This window comes from Pelecanus crispus, chromosome 1 (assembly GCF_030463565.1).
Source record: "Pelecanus crispus isolate bPelCri1 chromosome 1, bPelCri1.pri, whole genome shotgun sequence".
NCBI classification, from domain to species: domain Eukaryota; kingdom Metazoa; phylum Chordata; class Aves; order Pelecaniformes; family Pelecanidae; genus Pelecanus; species Pelecanus crispus.
In genome coordinates this window covers 79,819,050-79,845,932 of record NC_134643.1, presented here as the reverse complement: position 1 = coordinate 79,845,932, position 26,883 = coordinate 79,819,050, and the positions used below count along the sequence as shown (strand labels likewise).

The 26,883-nt window shown below is 42.1% G+C and overlaps 1 protein-coding gene across 1 annotated transcript in view; it reads right to left on the bottom strand.

Moving 5' to 3' along the window:
- The window catches only part of PRR5 (proline rich 5), a 53,648-nt gene that overhangs the window by 18,940 nt on the left and 7,825 nt on the right, over positions 1 to 26,883 (bottom strand). The window contains exons 2-6 of the mRNA XM_075716158.1: positions 23,949 to 24,029; positions 17,290 to 17,338; positions 16,498 to 16,555; positions 11,960 to 12,051; positions 9,530 to 9,670 (exon numbers count right to left, since the gene is read on the bottom strand). Of these exons, the coding sequence (XP_075572273.1) occupies positions 9,530 to 9,670; positions 11,960 to 12,051; positions 16,498 to 16,555; positions 17,290 to 17,338; positions 23,949 to 24,029 (421 nt within the window). The remainder of the gene's footprint in view (positions 1 to 9,529; positions 9,671 to 11,959; positions 12,052 to 16,497; positions 16,556 to 17,289; positions 17,339 to 23,948; positions 24,030 to 26,883) is intronic.

Sequence of the window (26,883 nt, the reverse complement as noted above, 5' to 3'; positions counted from 1 at the left end):
CAGGCTAAACGATGGTTCTTCCTCTTGCCAGCATCTGCTTGATCGCAGCAGGCTTGCTTTTTGCTTTGCATTTGGATCAGAGAACACTAAAGCGCCATCCCCTGCCTAATGACTTCAAATCGGAGGCCTCTGGATCCATTTCGAAGAGCAAATGAGTTGGGAGCAGTCCCCTCCCCACACCCCTGGCTTGCCCCACCGCAGCTCCCACCCTCTTTCTGATGGATGGTCGCTTCCCAGCAAAATCGCTCCGCCACGGACAGCCGGTTCGCTCGCAGCAAAGCCATAATGTACCAGGGACACTCGGCGCGACTGCGCACACGCCTGACTTACAGGCACGACCTGCCACGTTGTTGTCACCTTGCGTTGCAGAAGTTTTGCTGAAATCACCCGGCAACTCACTGGAAACAGAGAAGGCTCCCAGCAGATAACGTTTTAAATCAAATAACGTAATCTGAATCCTGCTCTGTCACATGATTAACCATTTACCTTTTAATTTCTTGTAGTAATTGGGTAGCAGCAAGTTAATGAATTTCACAGTACGTGTCGCATATCACCGTGCCACATAGTTCTTTCTTCTGCAGCTGCAGCAGAGCTAAGGGTAAGACTGTGAAATTACTGAGAAGACAATTAACCCTGTCCACTCACCATGGGAGAAAGGATGCCTCCGAGAGACCCGTTCAATCACTCCCCTATCTTTTGCAGACTGCAATGCACATCCTTTTTATTTTTGGAAGAAATACACCACAAAGCAGTTACCCTCTGCACAAGTCCCCGTGCCACCAGCCTGGTACACACTGTCCCCACAGGGTGCTGGCTCTGGCACTAGCAACCACAGACTGGGAGAGGAAAGGCTTGGGGTCAGGGCTCGGGTGGCATTGCAGAGCAGGAGCTTCCATACCCTTCACAACTCTTTCCATTCTCAGTGCACTTTCTGGGGGGAAGGTGGAAGCTAGGACATTTTATATAATTTGTTTTAATCACTATGTTGGCTTCAATGGAGACACATCTTCCCATAATAATAAAATTCTATAGCATAGATGGAGAAACAGGCAAACACCAAAACCCCAGGAGAAATCACTCCTGACGGAGGGCAAACACCTGCCAGAGTTGCTTCCAAACAATTCATACAGGGGACAATTCATTTCACTCCTCTCTAATTATAGGGCTCTTTTCCACTAAGCTGCCATTCAAATCGGTGTGGGCAAATTGCTCCGTGCCTGCTGCCAGGGGACATCCCCCTTCTAGGGCAAGGAGTGCTGGCTGTGCCCCGATCTGTCCCCAAACCAGACAGGCAGCTGGCTGCCTGCCAGAGACCGCAACCAGCTCCTGCTGCCTACACGGCAAACGGAGCTTCACAGCATCTGCATTTCCAGTAGCTGCAGCCCAGGTCCCCGTAACTTGCTCAGGTCACCGGTGCCTCCGAGAGGACTCAGCAGTTCAAGCATCGCTGAGAGATGCTCATCAGTCACGACCACCTAATGGGCCCACGGCACAGGCAGCTCCCCCCGTTGTGTGTCCTGGCACTCAGCAACCGGCTGCTACCAGGTCTCGACCTGGATATGGGCATAATCAAAGACAGGAGGGGGAAACTGAGATCAGAGAAAGATCTGCCTGCAAGGACAAGCTTCCAAGCTGTCCTCCATGTGACTAACACACTACCAGCTACTTCCCTCTCTGCCTTCCTCCCTTCCACCCTGTGGGAAAATAAGATGGGGTCGGGGGAGGCAAAGAGTCAGAAGGCAACATATGGGAAGGTAAAAGGTGACGAAGCAGCCAGCGAGATGATGGGAGAAGAAGCTGTGCCACCAGCAAGCACCAGTGTTCAAAAATCCAGCGAGCACTGTGCAGCCCCATGTCTGCTGCAGGAAAGGCTCAAGGAGCGCAAGAATGGGCACACGGGCTGCCTCTGAAATTTCCTGGCAGAAAGCTACTCTGCTAGCCCTGCGCTCAGCCAGAAAGCTTTCGGCAGTGAGAAGGCAGGGGGACGATGGTACCTGCGCAAGCCACTCTGCACCCAGCTGCAGCTCAGGACAGATCTGACTGGAAACAGATGTTGACTCATCTCCAGAAACCATGGGAAAACCCATGTATGCAATGCTACAAAACAACCCCGCGCAGTCTTTCTGTTGGAAATGCGACTTCTGCCATTCTTCTCATGGGCAAGGCCAGATGAATCCCAGCAGGGCAGAACAGGAGGTGCTGCACCAGCAACCCCAACCACAGCATCCTTGCTGCCTGCATGGACACAACTCAGTCATGGGGAGCAAAGGGTCCTCCCCCTTGCCGCTGCCACCACTGTGACTCCCTGGTGGCTTTGTCTACCTGGGGACACTCAGGAAAATGAAATTATATTCAATAAATTAAGAACAGAAAGCTGTTTAGATAAATTGTGCTTAGGCTTCTGATGTAGGATGGAAGTGTCATTAATTTAACTCGCCTCCCTTCCTACCCCTTTAATTCTCAGAATGAGTGTCCATACAGAGTTTTAATGAGGTTTAATTAATCTTCTTTCAAAGGTAGCTTAGATTAACTTTCTTATGTTCCCCCTGTAGACAACCCAGGAATTACAGTATTAAAGCACCCTGCCTCAAAGGATTCTTGCACCATGGGTTTCCTGCTCAGTTTTTCAATAGTCAAAATTTCTGTGCTATCTTTTATGCCAGTGTTAGGCTACTGGCCCAAATGGGTCCACAAAAGACATTTGTACAAACTAATGCAATTAGTCAAAACCTTCTCCTTCTTCCTTAATAAAACTACAGGGTCTGCAGGGACATTCTAATTCAAGTTAAGAATGATTTTGCTGATTTAACTCTATTTTTGTTAAGGATTAAGGATTTGCCTATCAATGAACTTCTACTGGTTTTAACAGGCCTGTTTCATTAACGGAGGCAAACTCCAGGAGACAGACATGTATTTTAGTAAGGACAACCTGGTTTAGTTGAGGTTAAACATGTATCTAACTGACTTGAGCTGAAGCAACTCACACTTAGGTTGCATAAGTAAATTATTGTGGGCTCAGGTAGTCTCGGGTGCTGTAGGCAGCAGCTACACCGTAACCCCATGCACGCCCACTCTAGCCCCAAGGCAAGTGTTGGGTAATTTGCAGGAGGATGCGTAAGCACTTCTCACCTACCACAGCGCAAGACAGCAAATGGGCAGTAACTGCTGAGCACCCAACTGGATGGTAACAGCCTAACTCAGGGCAGTCCAGGCAACTCAACTGCTGCGGTGTTTGACCAACTCCATCTGAAGCCATACCTTGGGTTAACCAACTGGTATCCTTCACAGAAGCGACATTTTACTTAATGTGAGGTACTCTTAAAATGCATTATGAGGGAGTTCGCACAACGCAAATCGCCTTCTAAAACAATTGTGTTTAATTGGTATGGACAAGGTTGGGGTCATGTTCCCTTGAACACTGCCTTTCTGTTAAGAGGAAGGACAAGATGCTCATTTGAATTACTACGCCATGGTGTTCATGAGACAAGTTCAGATACAACAAAGCAAAACAACTACAACATTTTCTGTTGCTTTCCTGTTTTTCCGCTGCTTAAGGTTACAGAAGTGGCAACATGTAGCATTGTCAAATCTGTTGAGACCTAGTTTTGGAGAATACTCGATTTCAAAACAAAATCTGTTCTTTTCATATGGCAATGGGCTTCCATTGGCCTTAGTTACAAAGAGGGTCCACAAGACCACAGCTCTTTCAAGGTCTGTGGTGCAGAAACGCTGGCTGTGTTGAAGCTACTACTGAAAAAGCCCCCTGTCAGTCAGGCTTACAGAATGATTAAGAGCAGCCACGCTCGCTCCCCCTATCTCTGCCCCTAGAGAAAACATACTTGTGGTGAGCCGTGAAGTTAAGCGCCAGGAAACGGAGCTAAAAACATGATAGAGGGAAAATGGCTCTGATGTGGTTTCCCTCCTTAACTATAAGCCTACAGCTTGTAAATGAAAAATGGACAGCCACCGACTGTCATTGACTCACGTCCTTACCACTTACACCAAGGTCCCCAGCTATGGCAGTGGAATTGCTCGACTGACACGCAAGCAAGCAAAGGCGGTACTTTGGTTAGTACAAATAGCATATTTAGCACTCCCACCTGGCACCATCGGCCAACCAAAGCATACCACATCAGCACCACTGTAACGTACATTTAGACCTTTCTGGTTCCCGTGTTGCACTCAGGCTACTGCTGCTGCCGTTTTTTTGAACTTTCCAGTCAGTTCCCAGCTTCTTGTCTCATTCTCATTGACACAGCACATCCCAACCCGCTTGCAGCAATACCCCAAGATGTAGATGAAATAATTCTAGCATTTTTGCTGCTTCCATGCAGAAATTATTCCCAGCATCAGAAAACTAGCACAATAATAAACCTATATAAAGAAATTAAAAATCAAATATGACAAGTACTCCTTGCTAGCAAAAAGGTCAAGATTTGCTTTTGAAGGGATCTTTTTCCTACAACAAATGAATGCTATGCCTTGTTAAAAATCATGGCAGTAGGAATTAATACCAGGATAACAAACCTGTGTCAATTTAGTTACTGCAAACTGCACTTGCTGATAGAGACAATAAATAAGACAGAGTAAGACAGAGGATATTGCTTAGAAGCAAGCTTTGTTTCTACAAAATACTCTGAGGTATAAATCTCAAGGGCCAGATTCTCAGTTTCACCTGTGTCAATACAAAGCAATGAAGAACTCTTCCCTCTGTGTCAGGCAGTGTCCTGGCTGTAAGATTTCTTACCTGACTCCTTACAGGCTTATGGGGCTGATGCAAACAACACAGACAAGCCACCCTTTCACCAGGAAGGAAGAAAATACATTTATGCACAACCCATGGGAAGCAACAGGTTTTTGATGATGATGATTTATATTTAAATAGGGTCTACAATACATTTATTTATGGGTTTCTATTTTTTGTTTCTTATAAACCAGGAATTTGGAAAAAGGTAGAGAAATTAAAAGCATATTGAAACCTCATGCCCACACCACTTTGTTCAACCTGTGCTTCAGGTCTAAGAGACTTAGTAAAACAACCTCTCAAAAGCAACCACCAAATTCAAAACCCTATGGCCATAAAGAATTGACCCCTGTCGACACACATTGCAGAGTTACAGCAAATCTGTTATTCCACAGGCAGGACCCTGCAGTTTACTGATAGCAAAAGGTATTTTTGTTTTTAACTGCTATGCTGTCTTCGGTTTGCGGTGTGGCTGCCAAGATGGAAAAATCAGCACTCTTTACACTTGCTTTCAGCTCTTGCAATGTGCTTTTCCACCCCTTTAAAGTGCAAGGAGCTGAACCTACATTTAGGAACTTTCCAGAGATAACAAATAGGTCCCACCGGGCAGTTTTCTGTATTTATTTTGTCTTCCTTTACAGAGAAAGACAACAGGCAAGGGAGTTCAAATGAAGCTCAGAGAAGCCAAAAAGGAAACCACAGGTTTTATTTTTCTCTTCAGAGCTTATGTTTAGTGAGGCCTCATCCCTCAGCACAAGAGATATTGTGCTATGCTTTTCTAGGGTTTTTAAATACCTCGGGTCACCCAGAGAGATTCTGTGAACTCAAATAATCCTGATGTTAACCAAAAGATGCAGATAAACACTCTTTAATTCTCCTCTTCCAACTTTCTCAGACCTCAGGAGAGATACCTGGAGATAAGATGTTCCAATTTCAGTGGCAAAGTCTTCTTTGACAACATGTTTTGGGAAGTAAGTCAGATTGCTTATCCTCCAGTGGTAGTTTTGCTCTCTTTGGTTCACAGAGCATAAGGGAGAAAATTCTTTTCTAATGCCTCCTTCTGTTTATCCCTCTCCCTCCAGCTTCCTAATTCCACCCAAAGAGAAAGGTCATCGAGGCAAGACTGACAACTCAGTGTAGTTACGTGAGCTCCTGCGCATCTCTCTGTGCTCAAAAGCAGTTTTAGTTCTTCTTTTACTTCCTCAGTCATGACTCTGCTCTTGAAGGCCCTAAAAGTTAAACAGGAGCATCCTGGAGGCACTTTAGCTTATGTTACCTGTAAGTGGCCACAAAGGATTAACATTTCCGTTTGTGCTTTGTAACTGGGTCAGGCTATGCCAGCAACAGAAAGTTTGAGTGGTATAAAGCCCTTCTTCCATGCCATGGTAAATCTCCCACTGACTTCAACAGCATGGGAATATCACTCCTTCCCCCAGTTCCGGGGGACTGCTGCTTTCCTCGATAGATTACTGGCTTGTAATTAGTCCAGGTTATAGCATTGGTGAGATGCAGATGTGGCTGTACTGGATTTGGAGAACCCAAATTAACCTGAGGAGTAATATCTGATCCTTTAAATGAGGGGTATCTTACAACAAAGCTTCAGATATACAACCTGCTATTACAATACCTGTAACAGCTTAATCCCAGAAATGGCGGTTCTTCTTTCCTTCAAAGAGGGACCGCACAGAGAAGGTATGAGATTTTCCTGCCCCCCACCCCCTTTTTTAAAAAATATCTTTGCTGTCTTAGATGCAAAGAAATGGAGGCGTCTGGCTCCCTGGGCAAATTGTGAGGTGTCAGGTTGGTGATCCCTTCTGTCCCAATATATATCCTCTATCATGTCACTGTATGCCAGAGGACTGCTGTGGGTGCTGTATCATATGCTACGGTACTAAATGCATGGCTGGCAGGCATACTTCCAGCAAATAGTTTACTGTGGACAGGATGAAAGATTTGATGCAAAGAAGGAAAATCAACCACCCAAACAATGAAGGGGCTCAACTTCATTTCAGTCCCTTTTATTCAGGAGGTCTTTGGCAGGGGCTGTTTTATTCTCCTTGCCAGAGCACAGCCAGCTGAGCAAGCAAGGAATGTGTACAACTTGCAATAGGTCAGTAACTTCACAGAGGTCAATGAAATTGCTCACATGCTGAAGCCAATGAAGCCAACCCACGCTCAGGTAAAACGTGTGCTTACTGAGCTTTGCCGAATCAGCACCCACCTCCTGAATAAAGCCCAAGGATTGCTGCAGCTTCCATTTCCTCTTTAAAAAACCTCCCTTCCCCTCCATAAAGAAAGAGTCTTCTCCTGACAAACTGACAGAGCTCTTCCCCTACATCATGACAAGCTAAAACACGAGCAATATCAGATGCACCCTGCAGTAGTTACCAAATCTCTGCTGCTTTAATCCAGTCTAACAAGACAGACTGGTGCATGTCAGTATGGGCCTTTGGAACCTGTGACCTTCGGCTGACATTACAGCTGCTGTCTTGAAGAACATGACCCACTCCTTAATTATGTAATGCAGCTGCGCAAGGCTGTCAAGGACAGAAACGGGGAAATTCAGCGCCAGGTTCAACACTTGGTCCCAAATCGACACCACTAGACTCAATTTCTAGCCATGGGAGTCCGCTCCAGTGTCACTGAGTTCATTATGGAAGAGATATCCATGGTATACAGAAATAGGGATTAGACAAATGTCCACACCAAGACATCACCTCTCAGCCTGGGAAATCCACGCACACAAGCCCACCATGTGCTCTTTGAAAAGCTGAATTGTTATCTTTCTTCCAGCCCTATTCACATGTTGAGTTAATCTAAGTCAAGGAAATTCCATTACTATGCCATAAATACATAAAATTTGGTTTTGTTTAACGTGACATTTGAGTTTGGGAAAAAGCCTCTGCTCTGAAATCCAATTATTGACTAACACTGCTAAGCATGTAAACAGCTCGTTCCCAGGTCCTCATCTGACCTTTTCCTGCAATTTCCATTAGGTTTTAAACCACAAGTTTGGCAGAGCTATTGCCGAGAAAGGACCTTCACCATCCCCACCACAAAACTGTAGGTAACATATGCAGAAACAAACACCCAGGGGCAAACTCCCTCTCACTTCGTTATTGATTTCCATCAACAGTTTTACAATGAGAATGGATTTGGCCTTTTACCCTAAACAGACATCCACCTTGTTAACACCTCTGGTTGTTGAAGAAAGCAGATTTGCAAAGAAACTGTTCCTTGTAGCGCTAATCCTGGCAAGTGACTCCATATCACCTCCTATAAACTTTCTAAATCAGGATGTTATTCAGTTCCCAGCTCACCACTGAATTCATTTGAAGCTGAATCTTGCCCATAGCCAGCACAGACTCTCTGAAGAAGAAACCACAAAAAAGCTAGCAGATCTGTTAGCAATGACACTGCTGAAGCCTGGTTTAGAATGGACAGTTTACTTTGCATCTAAGAGGAAGTAAGGCCTGATAGACAATCTTCCTGTGATTAAGGTTTTCGTGATGGCACTCTCTCATGTGGAGTCTCTGGTGTCTATTAACACAGCTGGGTTCACAGTTCAATTACATGAATTCTTTGATGTCTCATTATGCAGTTAAGCCCATGCTCCAGTTTTCCCTGAGGCTCCTCTCCTCTCTGCAGACGCTAATTTTCATGAAACTCCTAGGAATCTTAGTATCTCTGATATTGCTGCCATTGTGTCACAATCAGCCAGCAGTTTCAAGGAGCATTTGGCAAGTTGCAGGTTAGGGAGAAGGGAGACAAGGGACGAGCAGGCAGTCCTATCACATTAAGTACCTTTTTCTGATAAAATTAGGTTAAACATGCCATTATACACCCCAACAACGTACACTGTGATAGCAGGGGTAAAATACAATTTCTTGACCCAGCAGAGAGAATCTTACTCTTTGCTCCATTTTCATCACTGGCCTTTAGATTATCCTACTCTTTAAAACAATTTCAGACACAGAACTAACACTTACGGTGATGAAAAGAATCATTTTAGGTGTGAGACACTATATCCTTTCATTTGCTGTAAATCTATTTGTTTATTAAAAAAAAACCCACCAGCCAGGAAAATCTCAACTTCCTCACCCCCTGAGAATCCACTCCTGGCTCTCTCCCTCCCTTCTGCCTTACCCCCCTTCTCCTCAACACAAGCCCATGCTTTTCTTTAATTAAGTGTGTGTGTGTGTGTGTGTGTGGGGGGGGGGGGGGGGAATCTCAAACCTGCCTTTTGCCTGGAATTTCCTCTTTTTGTTTCTCCTCACTACTACTCAAAAAAATAGTCTAACACTGAAGGCTAATACCAGTATCCATCTGGTCTTAATGTTTTCGTATCAACAGCTTTGATAGAACTTAGTTCCCATAACCAAATATGACCACGATTCAACCATAAATCACATATTCACTTCATTGCCTACTCCAGGTGTGAAGCTTCATTATGCAGAACTGCTAATGCAGCAACACACAGCATTTCATGGAAGTCATGTTATTACCACATACACTGGTCTGCTTGCAAAACTTCGTATTTCAAGGCCCACAGTTTCAAAATGAATCTTTACTCTCAGACCCTCTGGATCTTAAGGCATGAAATCTGAACCTCTACAGTCGCTACTTTTAGATATTAGGATCACATTTAATTGCACAGAAGCACTGGCATTCTGGGTAAGAAGTTTTCAATGAAGGAGCAAAATGACAGACTGCTTAAGAAGACTTCAGCAATGCAGTACAGAAAGACAGATAAAGAAAACAGCCTGAGAAAAGGAACCAATTTACCTGGAGTATTAACAGCATCTGAATAATAGAAGGTGGAACTCTGGCTCTGGAACGTGATAATGCATCTTCCAATTTAATGTTGAGGGTAATTATATTCCTAAAGTGCAGAAGAGCCAGCTGCCGAACGGAGGGCTCCTTCCCCTTAGAAACAGAAACAAAACAAGATGGATTATGAGCACTGTGAAAATGAGTTTCAAAATCCCCTGTCAAAATTCATTCTTCCACTTCTGAGGGATTACAAGAATAGTAAACCTGAATGAAAAGCAGAGGAAACATAACAAAGAACCCACAACAGCCTATAAATCTGCACAGTGAATTTGATTTGGCAGTAATGAACACTGCAGACAATGGCTGAATCTGACTGTGTATGAAGACGATGAGGGGTTGGGGTGGAGGATTGTACTTGAGCACAGAATATGTATAAATATTTTGTACTTTAACAGTAATTAAATGTATCATGTTTAAAAAAAAAAGCAGGGTTGAAAAAAGGGTTTAATTTTCATTATTACATAAGATTTTGAATAATGGCTAGGAATTATGGTGTCTTCAAATTATGGTAGGATTCTTGACACAGTCCACCTGTGGATTCTCCTTTTCTCTACAGTTTAGGAGACTTCACTATAAGGTAGAAGCAGAGCTGAAGTTTCATACTGCATTTTCAAAGACATCTTTTTGCAGTTCAAGCATCACTTTTCATTGAAAAAAAAAAAAATCTCATCTGAAGAATACAACGCTAACTCTACCTGCAGAGATCAACACCACCTGCCTTATATCTGATGAGGAGCTGTAAAACTGTTCCCAGCACCAGGGCTTTTTCTTCTGATATATATGGCTGTACATACATATTCTTGCATGCAGTTCTCAATGCTGCCAGCCAAATACTAACCCTCCTGGAAGAGCTGGTATTCAGCTGATATTGACTTCCCTTAGTTTAGAATAAAAAAGCCTAACGCCACCTCACCCATTTGTTTTCACTTTGTTAATTATTTGTACTGAAGTAAAGAAGGCCAAATCTGCTTCAGTTGCAACGAATACAATTTACAAGAGCACGTAAACACCAGCTGTGGTTTTGAAAGTATCTTTAGAACATCAGGCACCTAGATCTATTTGAAATTACATGGGACTTGGGGTTCTTACCCCCTCCAGGCTCCTTTGAAAATTCAAGCAATTATTTCCACCTGAATGGTGAGGAGACTTGTGTTGCTAAATTATTTTCAAAGGTCTCAGGAACAAAACAGTGAAAGGGCTATTTGGTGCAATTTTCAAAAACATCTGAGTGAGTTCTAATTTAGTCGTCAGCAAGGAAAATCAGGTTGAGAGCCTACCTATATCTCTAGGTTCCCAAATGCCTTGGATTTGGGATGCCTGTGGCACTTAGAAAAAATCTCCCATTGTGTTCTAATAGGTTTTTAATACCATATTATGTCTATCATTCTAAAGTTTCTACTGGTAAGACGCAAGTCAATGGGTGAAGTAGCCCTGTATGTTTTTAGAGCTCTTCTTTCAGAATCAAATTCTGTGTGAAGTTGCAGCTTTTCACTAATTCAGATTTCATGCCTGTAATTAACTGCAGATGCAAATGGTAATACCGATAACATTTGGGCAATCATTTTAGGCATTGAAGTCCACTTGGAAAAATGGGGGAAAGTTTCCAAAGTTTCCCCAAATATGCTTAGGCACCAAACTCCAGCTAAAATCTGTAGGCATCTAAGAGCAATTCCAGAAGGTCACTTATTCCTATCTAGTACAGATTTCCTTGGGACTTAAGCGATAAACAACACCCTGTGGCCGTCACTAAGTTAGAAGAGTGAGCCTCATCCAAAACAGATCAAGTAGTTAGGTTAATGGTTGGACTGGATGATCTTAAAGGTCTTTTCCAACCTAAACGATTCTATGATTCTTTGATTCTAAGTACCTATTGTGGATTTAAAATTACTGGAGTCAAATTCCGTGCTCATGTAAACTGGTCTAACTTCACGGACTACTGCTGTTCATTTATAGTAGCACAGAATTGGACCTCGTAAATACAATTCCTTTTCAAAAGTGGAGATACTTCAGAGACGAATTCACATTGCAGAGAAGGAAATGTATATATTTAAGTCAACATAGCTCCACTTATTTCGATGTGTGCATATTTCAATTTATCATTCATAACCCTTTTTGACTTTTAATGTAAGTTGACAGAAGGACTAACTATCCTCCCTGCACTCCACTCCTGTTTTCAAAGTTCCCCTTCATCTTGTTCACCCAAGCACTTCAAACCGCTGTTTGCATAAGTAACTTGTTTGCATGGCATGACTATACAGAACAGCTGCACTGGGAGGCTGGCCCAAGGAGAGCGAGTTAAGGATTGCATCAATCTGTTGATGAACCAGTAAAGTTGCTTTTTCCAGTTTTGCAAGATTCTATAGTAATAGAGTAATTTTTCACCTGCACAGGATAGAAAATAGCCTGAAGCATGGGCAGGACATCACTGAAGAAAAAATCCCAGGTTTCAGCTAAGGTATCCAGTAGTTTCTGCCCTGCAAAAACACAAAACAAACTAGTGAACCATTTAGGTTGGAATTGGCTAACTGCAAAGACTAAAACACAGAGGAAACAATGTGGATCTGCTATTATACACAAAGATGAATCATGTAACAGCTACTATTACCAGTATGGAATTAGTATTCCTTTCACTGTATCGGATCATTCAGTATTTGTGTCTTTTCAGATGACACATCTAATGTTCTTAGCAAACTCAGAGACTCTGAGGTTAAAACTTACTCAGAAAAAACCTGTGAAGAATAAAGAATAATAGCTCAGGTTACCTCCTCCTCTTCTTGCAGTAGTACCTACTGGACGAGACTGTGGAGGAGAGCAGTAGGAGGAGGACACAGCAGGTTAAATGTGGAAATATTCCTGCAGAGAAATCATAGAATCACAGAATGCTTTGATTCTATGATTCTGTGATTTCTCTGCAGGAATATTTCTCCCCCACCATGCTCCCCTCTGCCCCCTAAGCTGTAAGCCAGCAGAGCAAACTGTGCTCCACGGAGACCCTCTACAAAGCATCCCCTCAGACTGATCCCTAGCTTCCCTGTATCTCCACTTACATAAAAAATCTCACACAAGCTCTATGGAAAAAGAGAATGGTGTTGCGGCTCTACTTTTTACTGTAACTTTCAAAGGATGCAGTCAAAACCTGCTATGACATGAGGTCCCCATGGTCCTCGCAGCAAGGCCACCTCCCTCTCTATTCCCTCCCCAGCTGCAGCCACCTGGAAGCCTCCACAGTGGAGACAGGAGAAGCTCTGGCCAGGTCCCACAACCAAGTTGGACACAGAGCTCCTCACAGAACATTTTGTAAAACACAGAGGCAAATGCAGGAGCCACTATCTATGGGAGAGGAAGTCTGGCTCAATAGCTGGATGCTGGCTTCAAATCCGTGTTCCCTAAAATGGCCTGTGTGACCTTGGGCAAGCTCTTTAGCATCCCTCTACCCCTAACCGAACTGTGATAGGAGAGCAATGCCACTGCACCTCCACCAGCAAGTATTATGGAGATAAATACATCAATGATTATGAGGCATTCAGACAAGATAATATGACTTATTGGGAAGCAAATTCAATAGCAATTAATCAATATTACTATTGGTGTCAGAATCACATACTATTCTTAATTTTTGTATTACAGCATTACTTAGGGCCTCAGCCAGGGAACATTTTGCCCAGAATTACACACACATCACAAAGAACTCTGCATGAAAGCATCTACACTCCAGGTTAGCAAGTGCCAATCTTTATTATGGGATACTTGATCTCCCTGCATTTTTAAGCACGTGACAAATAGCACCAGCTCTGGCCCATCTGCAACTCCTGAATTACTCTTGGGTTGATGACTTTAAGTGCTTTCAGTGATAGATGTGGATCACCATGCTATACTGCAGCTGCTGGCTTGTGAACCATGCCAAGGTCTTCGTTTCCGCACCACCAGGCAGGAGTTCCCCTGATCTACACACTCATGCACAAGACTGAAAAGGGTCTTTTCAGTTTCAATTTTTACAAAATTTGTCTTGCATTAGTTCTAGTGAAACACAGCAGGGAACCAAGTCCAAAATTCCTAGCAGCTGTAGCAGTAACAATAATAATACTCATAATAAAAAATACCGTTGCATTATAACCTCTATATACTAGTGTCTGAAACACTGAAGTGTTTCAAAGCTATAAATCCGACCATGAAGGAGAAGCCCAACCGCTCTATGCCTTGAGGGCAGAGTTTTAAAAAGAGTTAAGTAAATTAGTTGCCCACAAGTTGAGGTTAAGTGGAAACTAAGCCCTTACAAATCTGGCTCCAGATGTGGGTGCTGAATATTGGTCCTTTTCAAATCTTGCTGCTAGAATTGCATGAAGTCAAATCACCCTGTTGAGATAAACATGCCTTTTCTGTCACACATCCCTTTCATCTTGTGGGCAGCTTGTTTTGTGAAGTGATGCATTTCTGTACAGCAGCTCAGAAAGGCTGCAAAGTCTACTGCCTTTCGCCAGGCAGGCCTTTTACTGGGGGCTGTGGAAGAACTCCTACGGTTTGTTGATGATGAGCACCTTTCACACGGAGGAATGTGACTTCCATGTCCTTTCAAGAATATGTTTGTTTTACTGTCAGGCAAAGATCCCTACATTTACCATAAGCATTTGCCAGATTCCAGGAAGCTGCATTATTCTAAATGTTGTTTTAATGAAGCACAATATAGTCAATTTTGTATGACATAAAAATGCATGTAGTACTTTTCACAGTGCTTCTAAAAGTTAATTGAAACTCCTGAAAGAAATGTAAGAATAAAAAAAATCATAGTTTCAAAACAAAAGCTAAAATTTTCAAAACCTCCAGCAGGACAAAACCCCTCCAAAGTGTTCTCTGAAGTGATCTTTTTTTTCTTTTGAAAACTTCAACACCAACTGGACAGGGAAACTCAAACCATGGGATGAGGGACAACCTGAGATTTGAGGGCAGGAACACTGCTGCTGCAGACCCAGGAATGAAGCCCTGCTCAGAATGGGAGCTCCGAAGATTTCCATGCTCCCATCCTTGTCTCGGGTGTTTTGGGAGCCATGGGGACACTGACTACAGGATGGACTCTGGGGTGCTGCTGCCTCTGCTGCCAGGAAACCCAAATTCCAGACTTGGAAACTTACATCCATCAGCAGCTCCCCAAGCAAGCTAACAGAAAGCTGTCTGTCAGAAAGACCTCTGCCTCTGAATGAGATTCCTAAATTACAGCTACCCTCCTGTAACTTGCTGGTTTTAGTGAGCTGACATTTCTGAGGACAGACTTGGAAAAAAACATGACGGATTTAATCCTCACCTTACCAGCATTTCTGACCATATTTTAAGGGGAAACCACAAAGTGATACGCCAAATTCAAAACCACAATAAACTTAACAGCATGCGGAAATTTTGTATTTGCTAAATATGCTCCTACATTTGAAAGCCACTTAGTGGTCGCACATTTCAATTTTTCATCTCAGCTTTGATCTCAAACATCAGAGATAGTATTTTTGATTTTCAAGCTAGTAAAACCAGAAGAAAAAGGGGTTGGACTTTGGTAAGTCTCTGCATCTAATTTGATGATTTGACACTTAAAACCCAACTTCCTTTGTGATTTACAAAGCAGCTATGAAGGCCTTGAGATCCTTACAGCTCCCCTTGTGCTCTCCAAGCTGTTATTTTATATAACTGAGGAATTCTGTGTTCAGCTTAGAAAAGTTTGGGTACATTTTTGTTCTGTTTTTTTTTTTAAATGTGAAATTGTTCTCTTTCTGCAGCGTTCAGGGCTATTGTCTTCATGAGAAAAGCTGGGTCCCATAGCACCATCTTAATCTGATCAACTGTACTGTCAGTAATGAAAGGTCACATTTAGGATTTATAGATAGCTGAAATTAATGGAAACGGTTGTCTCCAGGCTACTGCTTAAACAGTATATTTAGACTAAGTGGTATTATGACTGCAGCTTTGGAAAAAGAAAGACGCATTTCTTTAAAATTGCCTCAAGACTCTCCAAAGATCTTCAGACTGTTTACTTGGCCAATAATTCTTGAAGATATTCTGAAATCATTTCACCCTCTGATGACATATAGAATTAGAGTCATTTAGGTTGGAAAAAACCTTTAAGATCATCAAGTCCAACCACAAACACTGCCTATTCCCCTAAACCATGTCCCTAAGTGCCACATCTACATGTCATTTAAATACCTCCAGGGATGGTGACTCAACCACTTCCCTGGGCAGCCTATTCCAGTGCTTGACAGCCATTTCTGTGAAGAAATTTTTCCTAATATCCAATCTAAACCTCCCCTGGTGCAACTTGTATGCCTGTATCTAGGTCAAAACGGCATATTTAGCAGCACATCTAAATGCAGCACAATAGCATAGGACACAAAATGAGGGTGACTGTAAAATGACACATTGGGTGGAGGTTATCCTTGATGTTTACTTCCATAAGGTGACACCTCCAGAAGGTGCAGACAGACAAATGGAGCTTTGACTGTAAAAAAAGAGACAGTGTCTGACCTCATTTATGTAAGCATGAATCCAGAATAACTCTTAAACAACCTACAGCATTATTTTGGACTTAGCCAGACACTCAACTAACTGGGATCTCAGTGCTTACTTTTTTGGTTTTTAGGATATCTCACTCTATTTTTCCACTTTTCCTTAACATTGAGCAGACTATAATTGAAGGAGAAGGAAGTGTCCATGCTGGAGGTAATCCTTCCTTTACTCCCATGCTGCTGCTCTAGGCAATCAGCTCCCCTTGTTGAAAAGCCAATGGGAACACCACGGCAGGACACAACAACAGACTGCAGGAATGAATCGATACAAACTAATCCATAGTCTCGGGAAGATAGTGGAAAGCATCACACAGCCTCCAGAATGCGTTTGCTAACTCCTGTGACGGACGTAGGCAGCCATGCTAAAATCCAAGTTACCTTCATAAAACCGGATCTTGTCCCTTAGGATCACCATGCCTTTTGTGAGCAGCTGATTCTGTAAACAAAATACAGACTACCTTTACTCAATTCTGTACTTCCCTACAGCCATCATATTTCACATTTTGTTCATTCTTAACTTTTGACAATAAAGGGGGTCTTTTATTTTAATGATCAATTGTCAAAGGACTCCTCCAGTGTCCATCTTGCTTAAATCACTTGGGACACTTGTCAGATGATGATATAATCACATACTGCTTTCAGGATACAGCATGTATTCCGTGTGGTACAAAGTGCTCCTCAAACTTCAAATGTCTGACCCACAAAGCATGTACCCTGTCTTGGAGAAGCAGAAAGAATACTGCTTCAACAGACAGCATGTAGTTACTACTAAATGTCTTTCCTATTAACTATACTACCATGAACTTATCTGGTTTACTCAGGAACTTAAATTTTAAGTTAAAAGAGAATGTCTGAAGTCTACTGAAAGACAGCAATGTCATACAGAAACACAGTGACTGCACAAACATATTCCACGGCTTGGGCTTTCACTATCTAACTATACACATATATATATATATATATATATATATATATATATATATATACACACACACATATAAAAAAAAACCCCAAATCTCATTAGTCCATGAATGACAGAACACAGAGAAGTCAGTGGACATCTCTGAATGGCTTCAAGGGGCTCCATATCAGCATTTAGAGTGGGTGAAAGGATTTTGCTCAGTAGCATATAACAAAATCTGATTTAAATGAAAGAAAACACATGCCTACCTGTAGATACTCAGTGAAAAAGGATCCCAGTTCTGTTTTCAATAATTGCCTGTATTAAAAAGAATAAGAAAAGGATCTGTGTAAGGGGCAAATCATATTAGCTGTGCACTGCATGGAAAAGGGGAAGTCATTAATAGCAAAATATTTTAATGTGAGCACAGAGCCTGTCAATAATGCCTAAGTAGGAATAGAGAAAACAGGGTCAACGATACCAAGACTTCAACCAGCACCTCTCTGTGCTGAAAGATAATCTGTTGTGGTTTTAGATGGCTCAGTTGCATAAATATGTAAGAATGGAAATTGAGATTTGACAAAAAGAGGATGCTTTCCATCCTATATCTAACCCTTTTAAAAATGCTCGAGTTGTTCTCCTGCTGTGCCAGGGCTTCACTGGTGCCTGGCATTGCAGACATGGGAGAACTCCTCGTGTTCTCTGCCCATCCATGGGCCTGAGCCAAAAAACGATCACGTGACTTGGCTGACATGTTCAGAGGCAAATCATCCCTGTCCTGTGTATGGTCGGAAAAAAGAGCCATGACAAAATATTTAGAGAGAAATCTGAAGCGGGATGATATTCTGTGGATTTTGTTGCAGGCATGAAACCTGGCCAGCTTTCATTGAAAGGTTCATGATCTTCCAGGCAGGAGACCCACAACAGCTGAAGTTTCATGCAGTTTCAGTGAAAAAGCAGGTAGGAACTTGACAGTTTAGCTCTGCATTTCATGTTTCTTCTACACTAAAACCTACAAAGCAATCTCAGAGAGCAAGCAGAACTCACATGCAAAACAATTCTCACAAACAACCCTCACATTCAGGAACTGAATTCAATCCAATCCACAAGCCCAACATTGGTATCCAGATAAAACTCACTACACTGCTAAAGAGCTGTATGTCATTTAAGTCTCGCATGTTGGATGCTAGATGTACTTCTCTGCACTCAGGTTGCTATTTAGATGCAAAAGTGAGAGCTCGGACCTTATAAAAACATAGCCCCAGCTGGATTTTCTGAACATTTGCAAATCTGGCCTGGAGCTCTTTTGAAAACCTGTCCCTGTGTGACCACCTCAGGTCCCATGAAGAAATGAGGTCAAATTCGACTTAAAATCTAAACACCCACTTCAATTAGGGTAGTTATGTAAATGATATCATCTATCCCTTTGGGTTATGTCTTTAACTAACAAATAACTAATTACTCAAATTATTTAACTAGTAAACAAATACATGTCTGGTTTCAAAAGTCCAGCATATCCCTATATTCCATGAAAATGTCTGCAGGAGTAGGATCTGATGTTTTTAACACCGCATGCCACAGCAAAGCCTCTTGAGATCTTCTGAAAGTTCAGGGAAAGCAGGAGCAGGTCAATCTTTACGAGGCTGAAATACAATATCTTATTTATTTATCCTTAAGCACATGTCCACACTGACTTCACGGCACCCTGTGGAAACACTCTAGGCATAAATGAAACAGAAAATAAACAAAAGGAAGAGGGTTTTCAGATACTCCTAAGCATCAAAATCCTTTTCTGCTAGAAACCTGATTAATTCAGACAAACCATCTACGGACAAAAATTTTCAAAGCTAGCTCAGGCTTTAGCCATATGTCTACTTAATGCCGTAAATGGCCATGATATGGCTAGCCCCCTTGGCATGCTGTTGCAACATATGGGAGAGGACAACCCTTGCAGTGCCCTGAGACTCCATCCTCAATGGTACCCACTGACAAGCCCTTGGCAGGGGTTAAACCACCTCCCCCAAAGACTGTTAAAGTCTTAAAGCCTTAACAGTACGTCAGTGAGTACAAGGATGCTATCGCCAAATCATGCCATGCTCACTCAAAGTGGGAATTTACTGTCCAAGTGGTGTGATTTTTTTCTGGATTACAAGCAATGGCACTGAAGTTTTTTCTTACTTTGAACATGGACAGATAAAACATTTTTAGGCGAAAATAACAAGAAAGTTGTAGTTTTGAATTCTCCCAGGCTAGAGACAATTTATTCCCAGATATCTCTTTGTGCCACTGTTTCAGAAAAATACTGATACTTTATGCTGACAGGTTTTGCTTAATTTTCTACCCTCTCCTCAAGCTAGCAGCTCTTTGAAGTCTATTCCTGGATTGCTCATAGTCTTGAACAGGTGATTTGCAAATACCTTCTCTTTTCATATTTTAGGTTCTACTGATAATTCCTGGCGTTTAGGGCAGGAAATACAAAATGATGTTCTACTTATCCAATAACTAGCCCTCTGATAAAATAAAATCCCACCACATTTCCATTTTTTCAGCTGTGAATGAACTAAACAACCGGCCTGCAGTTAATTATATGCATTGGACTGCATCACACCAAGCAGCACTATGGCTACATTAGCATCTCTCTTTACAGGATGGAAGAACTGACAGCGCAATTAATGCATCTTGCTCTTTGAATCCCTAATAATACAGATACTTCACGCTGCTTAATTAATTTCTTGTGAAATAGTGGGGCCCTCAGGCCACATCTGAACACTGGTGTTTGATGTTCTCTGTACCCATGTTCATTTAAAAGAGATCCACAACAAAACTGGATCCAAGACATTGCTTGCAATTTTTTTTATCCTTGCTTAATTCCTTTAACAAAAATCAGTTAGGTTGTCACCTGTCAAATCCTGGATAATTCAATTCAGAATTGCCTTATCTAGATACGTGGACATCATGGTGGTATCCACAAAAAAATCTGATTAAACCTAAAAGAGATCCCTGATCAGATGGCAGACCTCATTTCAAGCACATCTTATTTTGAAGGCAGTCATTTTGCACTCTTATGAAGCTCGTGTATCATTGGTATAAGGTCTTCATTGCCTGTTGAATGACTTCACAAATTAAGATGATAATATAAATTCACATAAAATATGCTAAAATAGCTCCTGACTTTTTTGTATCTTCCTGCCGCCACTTCTTTGGTTCATTTTGAAATTAACTCTTGCAACATTACTCAGAATGGAAAGTCTAACACTGTATAATATTTGTTAAATAAAGTTAAATGAAGCCAATGGGAACAAGTGACTTTACTGGATTTGAACTCTTGCTACAAAAGAGGAAATGCCACTAAAATGTGCTTTGTTTGCATCAAATCAGTATCCTGAAACTCAGAAGAGAGGCAGCTATAAATATGTATTAGCTTTAATACAGGACATCCTGCTTCCACTGTGTTTCCCTTTCCTCCTTCTTCTTCTTTGATTTACAAGTGGTGTAAATAAACACTTTGAAATGACATATGGTGCATGAAATGAAGAAGGAAAAAACATTGTATGATTGCTAGTATCACTCATACATCAAGAGAAATACTAAACAGTAAGTATATGCATACAGACATTCATTACCTAACTTCTGAATCAATCCCCTATTAAATCACCTAGTAAGGGCTCAGAAGAAGTAATATACAAGATGTACACTAGCAATACTGCCAGTTACTGGAGTATCTTCTCACCACCTTACCGTATTTCATTAGCTTTAGCAGAGTTATTCAGGAGTTAAAGCAATATGAAAGAGACTAAAGTCACATACTGATGTGATTAGTAGTAGGACTTCTGAGCGCTACATAACTCCATATTTAAGGCCACTTTCTAATGCCAGAGGAATGCAAGAATGGTGTCAAAAGGCATTGGTGTAAATGAGTGGCAGCTTTTATGAGCCAAACCTAGAAGAAAAGTAAATGGTACTGTACAGATTTGTACCCACTGACGTTTTCTTAAATAATCAGTGCATACATAATAAGGGTTCAAAGCCTCGAGATGTGTGTTCAGAAAAAGAAGTTATACGTATTTGTTTGCACGTATGTGACATACAGTAGTTGAATATACGTGACATTCCTGAGTCAAAATGATGGTGTGCAAATATTGCGGGCATAACGTAACTGTTCAAATATTTACACTTGGTCTGTGAGTCAACTTTGATATTCAAGGTTTAATTATGAAAAGTATCCCAGAATCTGCTCTAATTAAAGTGGTAAAATAAAGTAACTTCTTTTACTGTCCTGTAACTGTTGAAAAAAGTTACTGATACTAGCCATTTATCTGAGTGCTTCCGCACTCAATTTCTGCCCAGTGGAAATAATGGCTATTTGTTTCTTTTTATTTATGTACTTGTGGGGAAAATGCATTTAAAACAATCGTAAGGTAAATCAATATACACTTGTTCCATTCCTGAGGTCATGTTTATGAATGAGGTATTTTTGCATTCAATAATAGTATTAACCCAAAGAAAGTATTTTGCATTAAATAACAACAGAAGTAAGCCAGATACTTTTGGTATGTGTCAAATCAGTAATTTCTTAGTTAGGTTTTGAGCTGAATTTAAGTGAGGCAAAAGGGCTGCGGCTGCAAATAGTCAGAAGGCCCTAAAACATTATTGACTGTGGTCGGCAATAAAATGAAGCACACAGCAGGAGTGCAGTAGCTTCTGGAAAGAGGCTGTGGCTGGATGTGTGAACAGGCATGTTTAAAAAATACCACTACTGTACTCTCCTCTAGAGACACAACCTTTCAGCTGTTGTCTCCTCTTTGCCCCCTCGCAGTTTTCTCATCTTAGCTTTCTTCTATGAATGAAGCAAGCAGGACAAACACGAGAAGCTTCACAAAAACAAACTCAGAGTTGTCACCAAGAGGATGGACAGCTTTTGGCTACAAATTAGGAGGCTGTTCAGGCCAAGTCAGAGGCAAGAGGGAACAACCTCAAAGCAGCAGTAGACAAGAACCAGTCTCGAAAGCCACGCTGCATCTCACCAACCGCTTGCTCATTCCATGAGAGTTACACTGCTGATGCCTCGTTTACAACAGCAGCTTTCTAGCTCGGTCTAGATTTCACAATATTTTGTCCATCAGCTCAGGTATGAGTCACCAAGCGTTGTTCTCCAGGAAGCAGAGCAAAACTGAGCAATCAGCCGAGACAACAACAAAGCAGCATTATCCTTACCTGAACAAAAAGAAATGGGCCTATCGTGGCAGAAAAGCCCATCATAAAATGGAAAAAAAATCAGCCCATTCGGCTGCCTGGGATGTTGCAATAAATTCAACACAACTATATTAGCAAGCATCATCATGGTTTATACCCAGGTAAATGGAAGTAAGATCTGGGCACAATTCACCAAAAAACATTTATCTATCTATCTATCTATCTTCTATTTGTTGGTTCATACAAGATTATGTTTGTCACATCAGCGGATAATTTTTCCTCCCCTGTCCCTCACCAGCAGATGAACATCCTGAGGCAAATGCATTGGGCCAGGAAATATCAGCCCAGAACTACCACTTTTTGTCATTCAGATAAAGCTGAAGAATCCTACCTGCACTTACAGTAATAATGATCAACCATTATACCAATAACTAACTCAAAATGATTGATGGATCGTGCTAACTGACAACCATCCTAGAAAAGCTATTCTTTGTATGTCATTTTCTCCCCAGAGAAGTAAGAAATAACCGGAGAATAAGATTCTTTCCATTTCAAAAAGACAGAGAGAGAGGAAAAAAGAGAGATCACAGGTCAAATGTCATTTGCCTGGACTTCTCTGAAGATACTCCTACAATTAAAGGAACCAGACTGGGCCAGCTATCCCAGACTGGGAACCAGACAGTGACAGATAATCCCAGAATATCTGGATATTCTGTGGATTTTGGCAGACTCCAGTGCCCGGATAGAGTGGGAATAAGCAGTAAGGCAAAGGGAATTACTGAGGCTCTTATCTGAAGACAGGCAGGGAATGTAATAAGCTGTCTGTCTTTTGTTAGTGCAGCTTCTTTTTCACCATTTCTTCTTTAAAACGTTGGGACAACTTTCTAAAAGAAAATCTGCTACCTTACCCTTGTCAGTGAGAGAGGGTTTAGTAAGCAATAGTAAAGTGCTAGAAAAAGTAGTAAAAAGTGCTGTAAATCCAGATATCAGCTTATCTCTGCGTAAACTTTTCTTTGCAGCTCTAACTTAAATAACTCGAATGGTAGGATTTTCACCTTTTTTTTTTTTTAGGGGAAAAAAGTTCCTATTACACATCTCACTAGTCTATATTTGCTCTGTTGCAAGTATCATCACAGAGAAAGAAATAGGAACCTTAAACTGTGTTACTCAGCTCATTGTGCTGACAAGACAGCTTTGTAACATCTATAGCATATTCAGCCTGCATGGAAGGAGTAGCGAGATGTCTTAACACCAGGCAGGTGGACCACCAGGCACGACATCTTTCCTTGCTGTGTCGCACGGAGCGCTTGGAGGCTTTACTTGGAGGCTTTACGTCCTCCACGGATGCAAGGGAAGCACCTTAGAGCTAGGCCTGACACCTATGGAAAGGGCAGCATCATTGCAGTGGTATAGGGCTGCATTATCAGAGCGGTCCAGGTTTTCCTGTCCTTGGTTTCAATCCAATATGTCAAGACAAGACTCTGAAATAATCCATCCTCCTTACAGCTAAATACCTCCTTGGCAGAAGAAGGAACACAGCTCTTGCTACGCAGCGAGGAGCTGACACACATCAGCAACAGCTATTCACTGAGGCCAAATTGACTGTAATGGTTGAAACTACCACTAGGAAAAAAAAAACCGTAATACTGCTGTAGCAGCTTTCAAGTGCAAGTGCTAGCAAACAGTACTGTGCACGCTGGCTAGTAACACCTTGCAACAGAGTCGAGTCTCTTACCTGACTCCTTCATTGAGGTTGTAAAGTTCATGGTCCGGGAGACCCTTACGCTGGAACACCGCTATTACTCCATTGTGGATACTGAAAGAGGACATTAGGAGTCATTAGCACCTGATCACATTTTAGAAGGGTATCACTTCCACAGTAAGCCTAACATCTCTGCCTAGACAGTGCAGGACCTTTTTAAAAGTCATAGATGACTTCTGGTACCCCATCCCAGATGCCTTAAAGGGAATTATTGCCTAAAAAATAGATAACATCTTTGAAAATCAGTTCTTTTTCATTTGTTCCAAATCGGTAACTTCAACAGTTGTGCATCTTAAATCAGTACTTTTAGAAAACTTAGGCTTACATATTTTAGGTACTTTAAGTATATTAAGTACAACTTTGAATATATTCATATATTAAGTGTATTTGAAGTATTTTAAAGTATATTTTTGTCTCTGCGGCTCACCACAGAGACAATTAACAGCCTCACTATGAGATCAGGGATGATATTCCCAGCATTGTTGGCATATGTTTGTCTGAGCTATGGTTACTTGATTTCTTTGGCAACAAGCCAGCATTTACCCAGGCTGGACACTACACCTGAACTTTAACCCACAAATATAGCATCCCTTTACTAGAATGTAATCCCAAGAATGGTTAGTTCTTCCAAAAAAAAAAAAAAAAAAGGAACACTGGACAATCACGAATTTTAACCAATTTAATTTAACCAACCTCTCATTCATTTTCAAAAATGAAACAATAGAAAAGGGGCAACTGGTTACAAAGACTGTTTCCTATTACCACTTACTCATTTCTCAAAGATTTACGCTCTTGCTCCAGCTAAAGGAAAACCAAGGCTGCACTGAAAGAACAACAGGTCTAGAGTTTCTACAGCGGACAGCGAGAGAGTCAGCGATGTGCTACACAGGCAAACCATCTGTCCTACAAAAATGCTCCCTCTTCATTTTCAATGCCATGTGTAACTGTCCTGCAATCAGATGTTGCTTAGAGGTGGTGGCTTTCTGCTGCCATCAGACACAAACCAAGACAGGATTGAGACCACAGAATTCGCTAGCTCATCAGAAAGTCACATACCCAACGTTGCCTGTCCCTGGGGCGTATGGCCACCAGCCCCATAAATTCTAGGATGCTGAATGACAAAAACCTGCCAGGTACTGCAGGTAGCTGGTAATCCACGTGCTTAGCAGGTATGCTTACTGTTCCCATGAACTTAACAAGACTGCACCTCAAAGGGTTACTGAAATGAGTATGTGCTTCAAGATGAAGCCCTGAAATGCTCCTGAAATACACCTGACACAATTAGCATGATGACACATCAGCCTAAATCACTGAGCTTATGTCTGAGGACAAAGGTAAAGAAATGCCAGTGAAAGGTGAGACCAAACCTGTTCCAGCATTATTAGAAGGGAGTAGAAGTCTCCTTCCCCTTCCCCAACCCAGTGCCACCTTTTATAGCCTCACAGCTTTGACTCCAAAAGGAAAGAAGACTCACATGGTCCCTCTGTCTGTCAGCTCATCCCCACTCCTCCACTCTTGGAACCGCCTTGCAATTTCTACCACATTTAACTATGGAGTGGAAGTCTCCAAAACATTAAGGTCTTTTAGGTTTCAGCTAGGCTAGAAGGAGCATCCTTTAGTGACCAAGAACATACTGCAGGGTGAGCTCAAGCCTTCATTCAACAGGCACACAGATGCTTTAGTTTCCCGACACCAGCACACAAGAAAGTAACTTTTATCAGCTTCACTGCTTATACTACTGCTACTCAGTTTCTAATATGACTGCTTTTACTGAAATGACTGGTCCCACTGCAGGCAGTGACGGCAAGTTATTTCACTTCTGCCTGCCTCAGTTACCCCACATGTTAAATAAAGATGATGACACTGACCGCTAAATGGTGTTTTAAGATATATTTATGAATAGCACAACAAAAGCAATGACTGTAATTATCAATAGCATTAAAACATGCCATTATTGTCACTGCTATTTTCTTCTTCCCTCACAACCCTCCTGACTGCAAAAGGAAAACAGAGATTTTGGCTTGTGTCTCTTCCTATTTGATGTTGCACCTGAAAAGGAGAGATGATATCTTAAGGCTTATTAAAAAAAAAACCACGGGGCAGAAGTCTTCCTGCTCTGCACTGTCTCCCTGGGTGGCTCTCATTCTGCATACCACCTCCCAGCCTGTACTCAGCAGGAGCAAGGAATAGTAACAACCAGCCACGGAGGTGCTCAGGAGGTGTATTTGGGGGTCGCTGACTTAAATCACACCCCTAGTACATCTACTGAAAAGATCTTCTGAGGATGAGAAGCTACAGCATGCAGATCCCTCCTGGGGATCTGGTTTTACCAGTGACTCTGCAACTTCCTTTTTCAGAGCTTTGCAGCTGACCTCCCCCTGCTCACACTGCGCTGGAGTCTGGTGCAATGGGGCAGCAACCAGCTTCAGAGCTCTGGAAAGCAAAACCAGGACCAGATTTGCCCATCCTGGAGGTACCAGGATTTGGGGTTGCCCCGTATTGTGAAGAGCTAAAGGCGATATCAGTTCATAAGTTCTCCAGCAGGAGAAAGCCTGATTCCTACGGGTGGACAAGCTTGGTTGGCTCAGGGCCAGATCCAGCCTTACACGGCTGCTCCCACTGCAAGGGGATGTCATTGCAAGGGCTATGCCAGGCGGCAGCGGAGTGTGTGGGGGGACCTCAGGCACCCACGTTAAACCTCCCCAGGTCCCTGGTAAGACAAGCCCTTTCAATGCTTGCTGGGAGCAGAGGACTGGGCTGGGAAAAAAAAAAAAAAAAAACCCTGCCACTATTCACCAAGAGATTCGAAGTGCAGGCACACAACAACGCTGAACAGCAAAGACATGCACTGCTAGAAAAGCTCAGCCGCGTTCATCTGTGGAAAAAGGAAATTAAAAGTGGCAGGTGA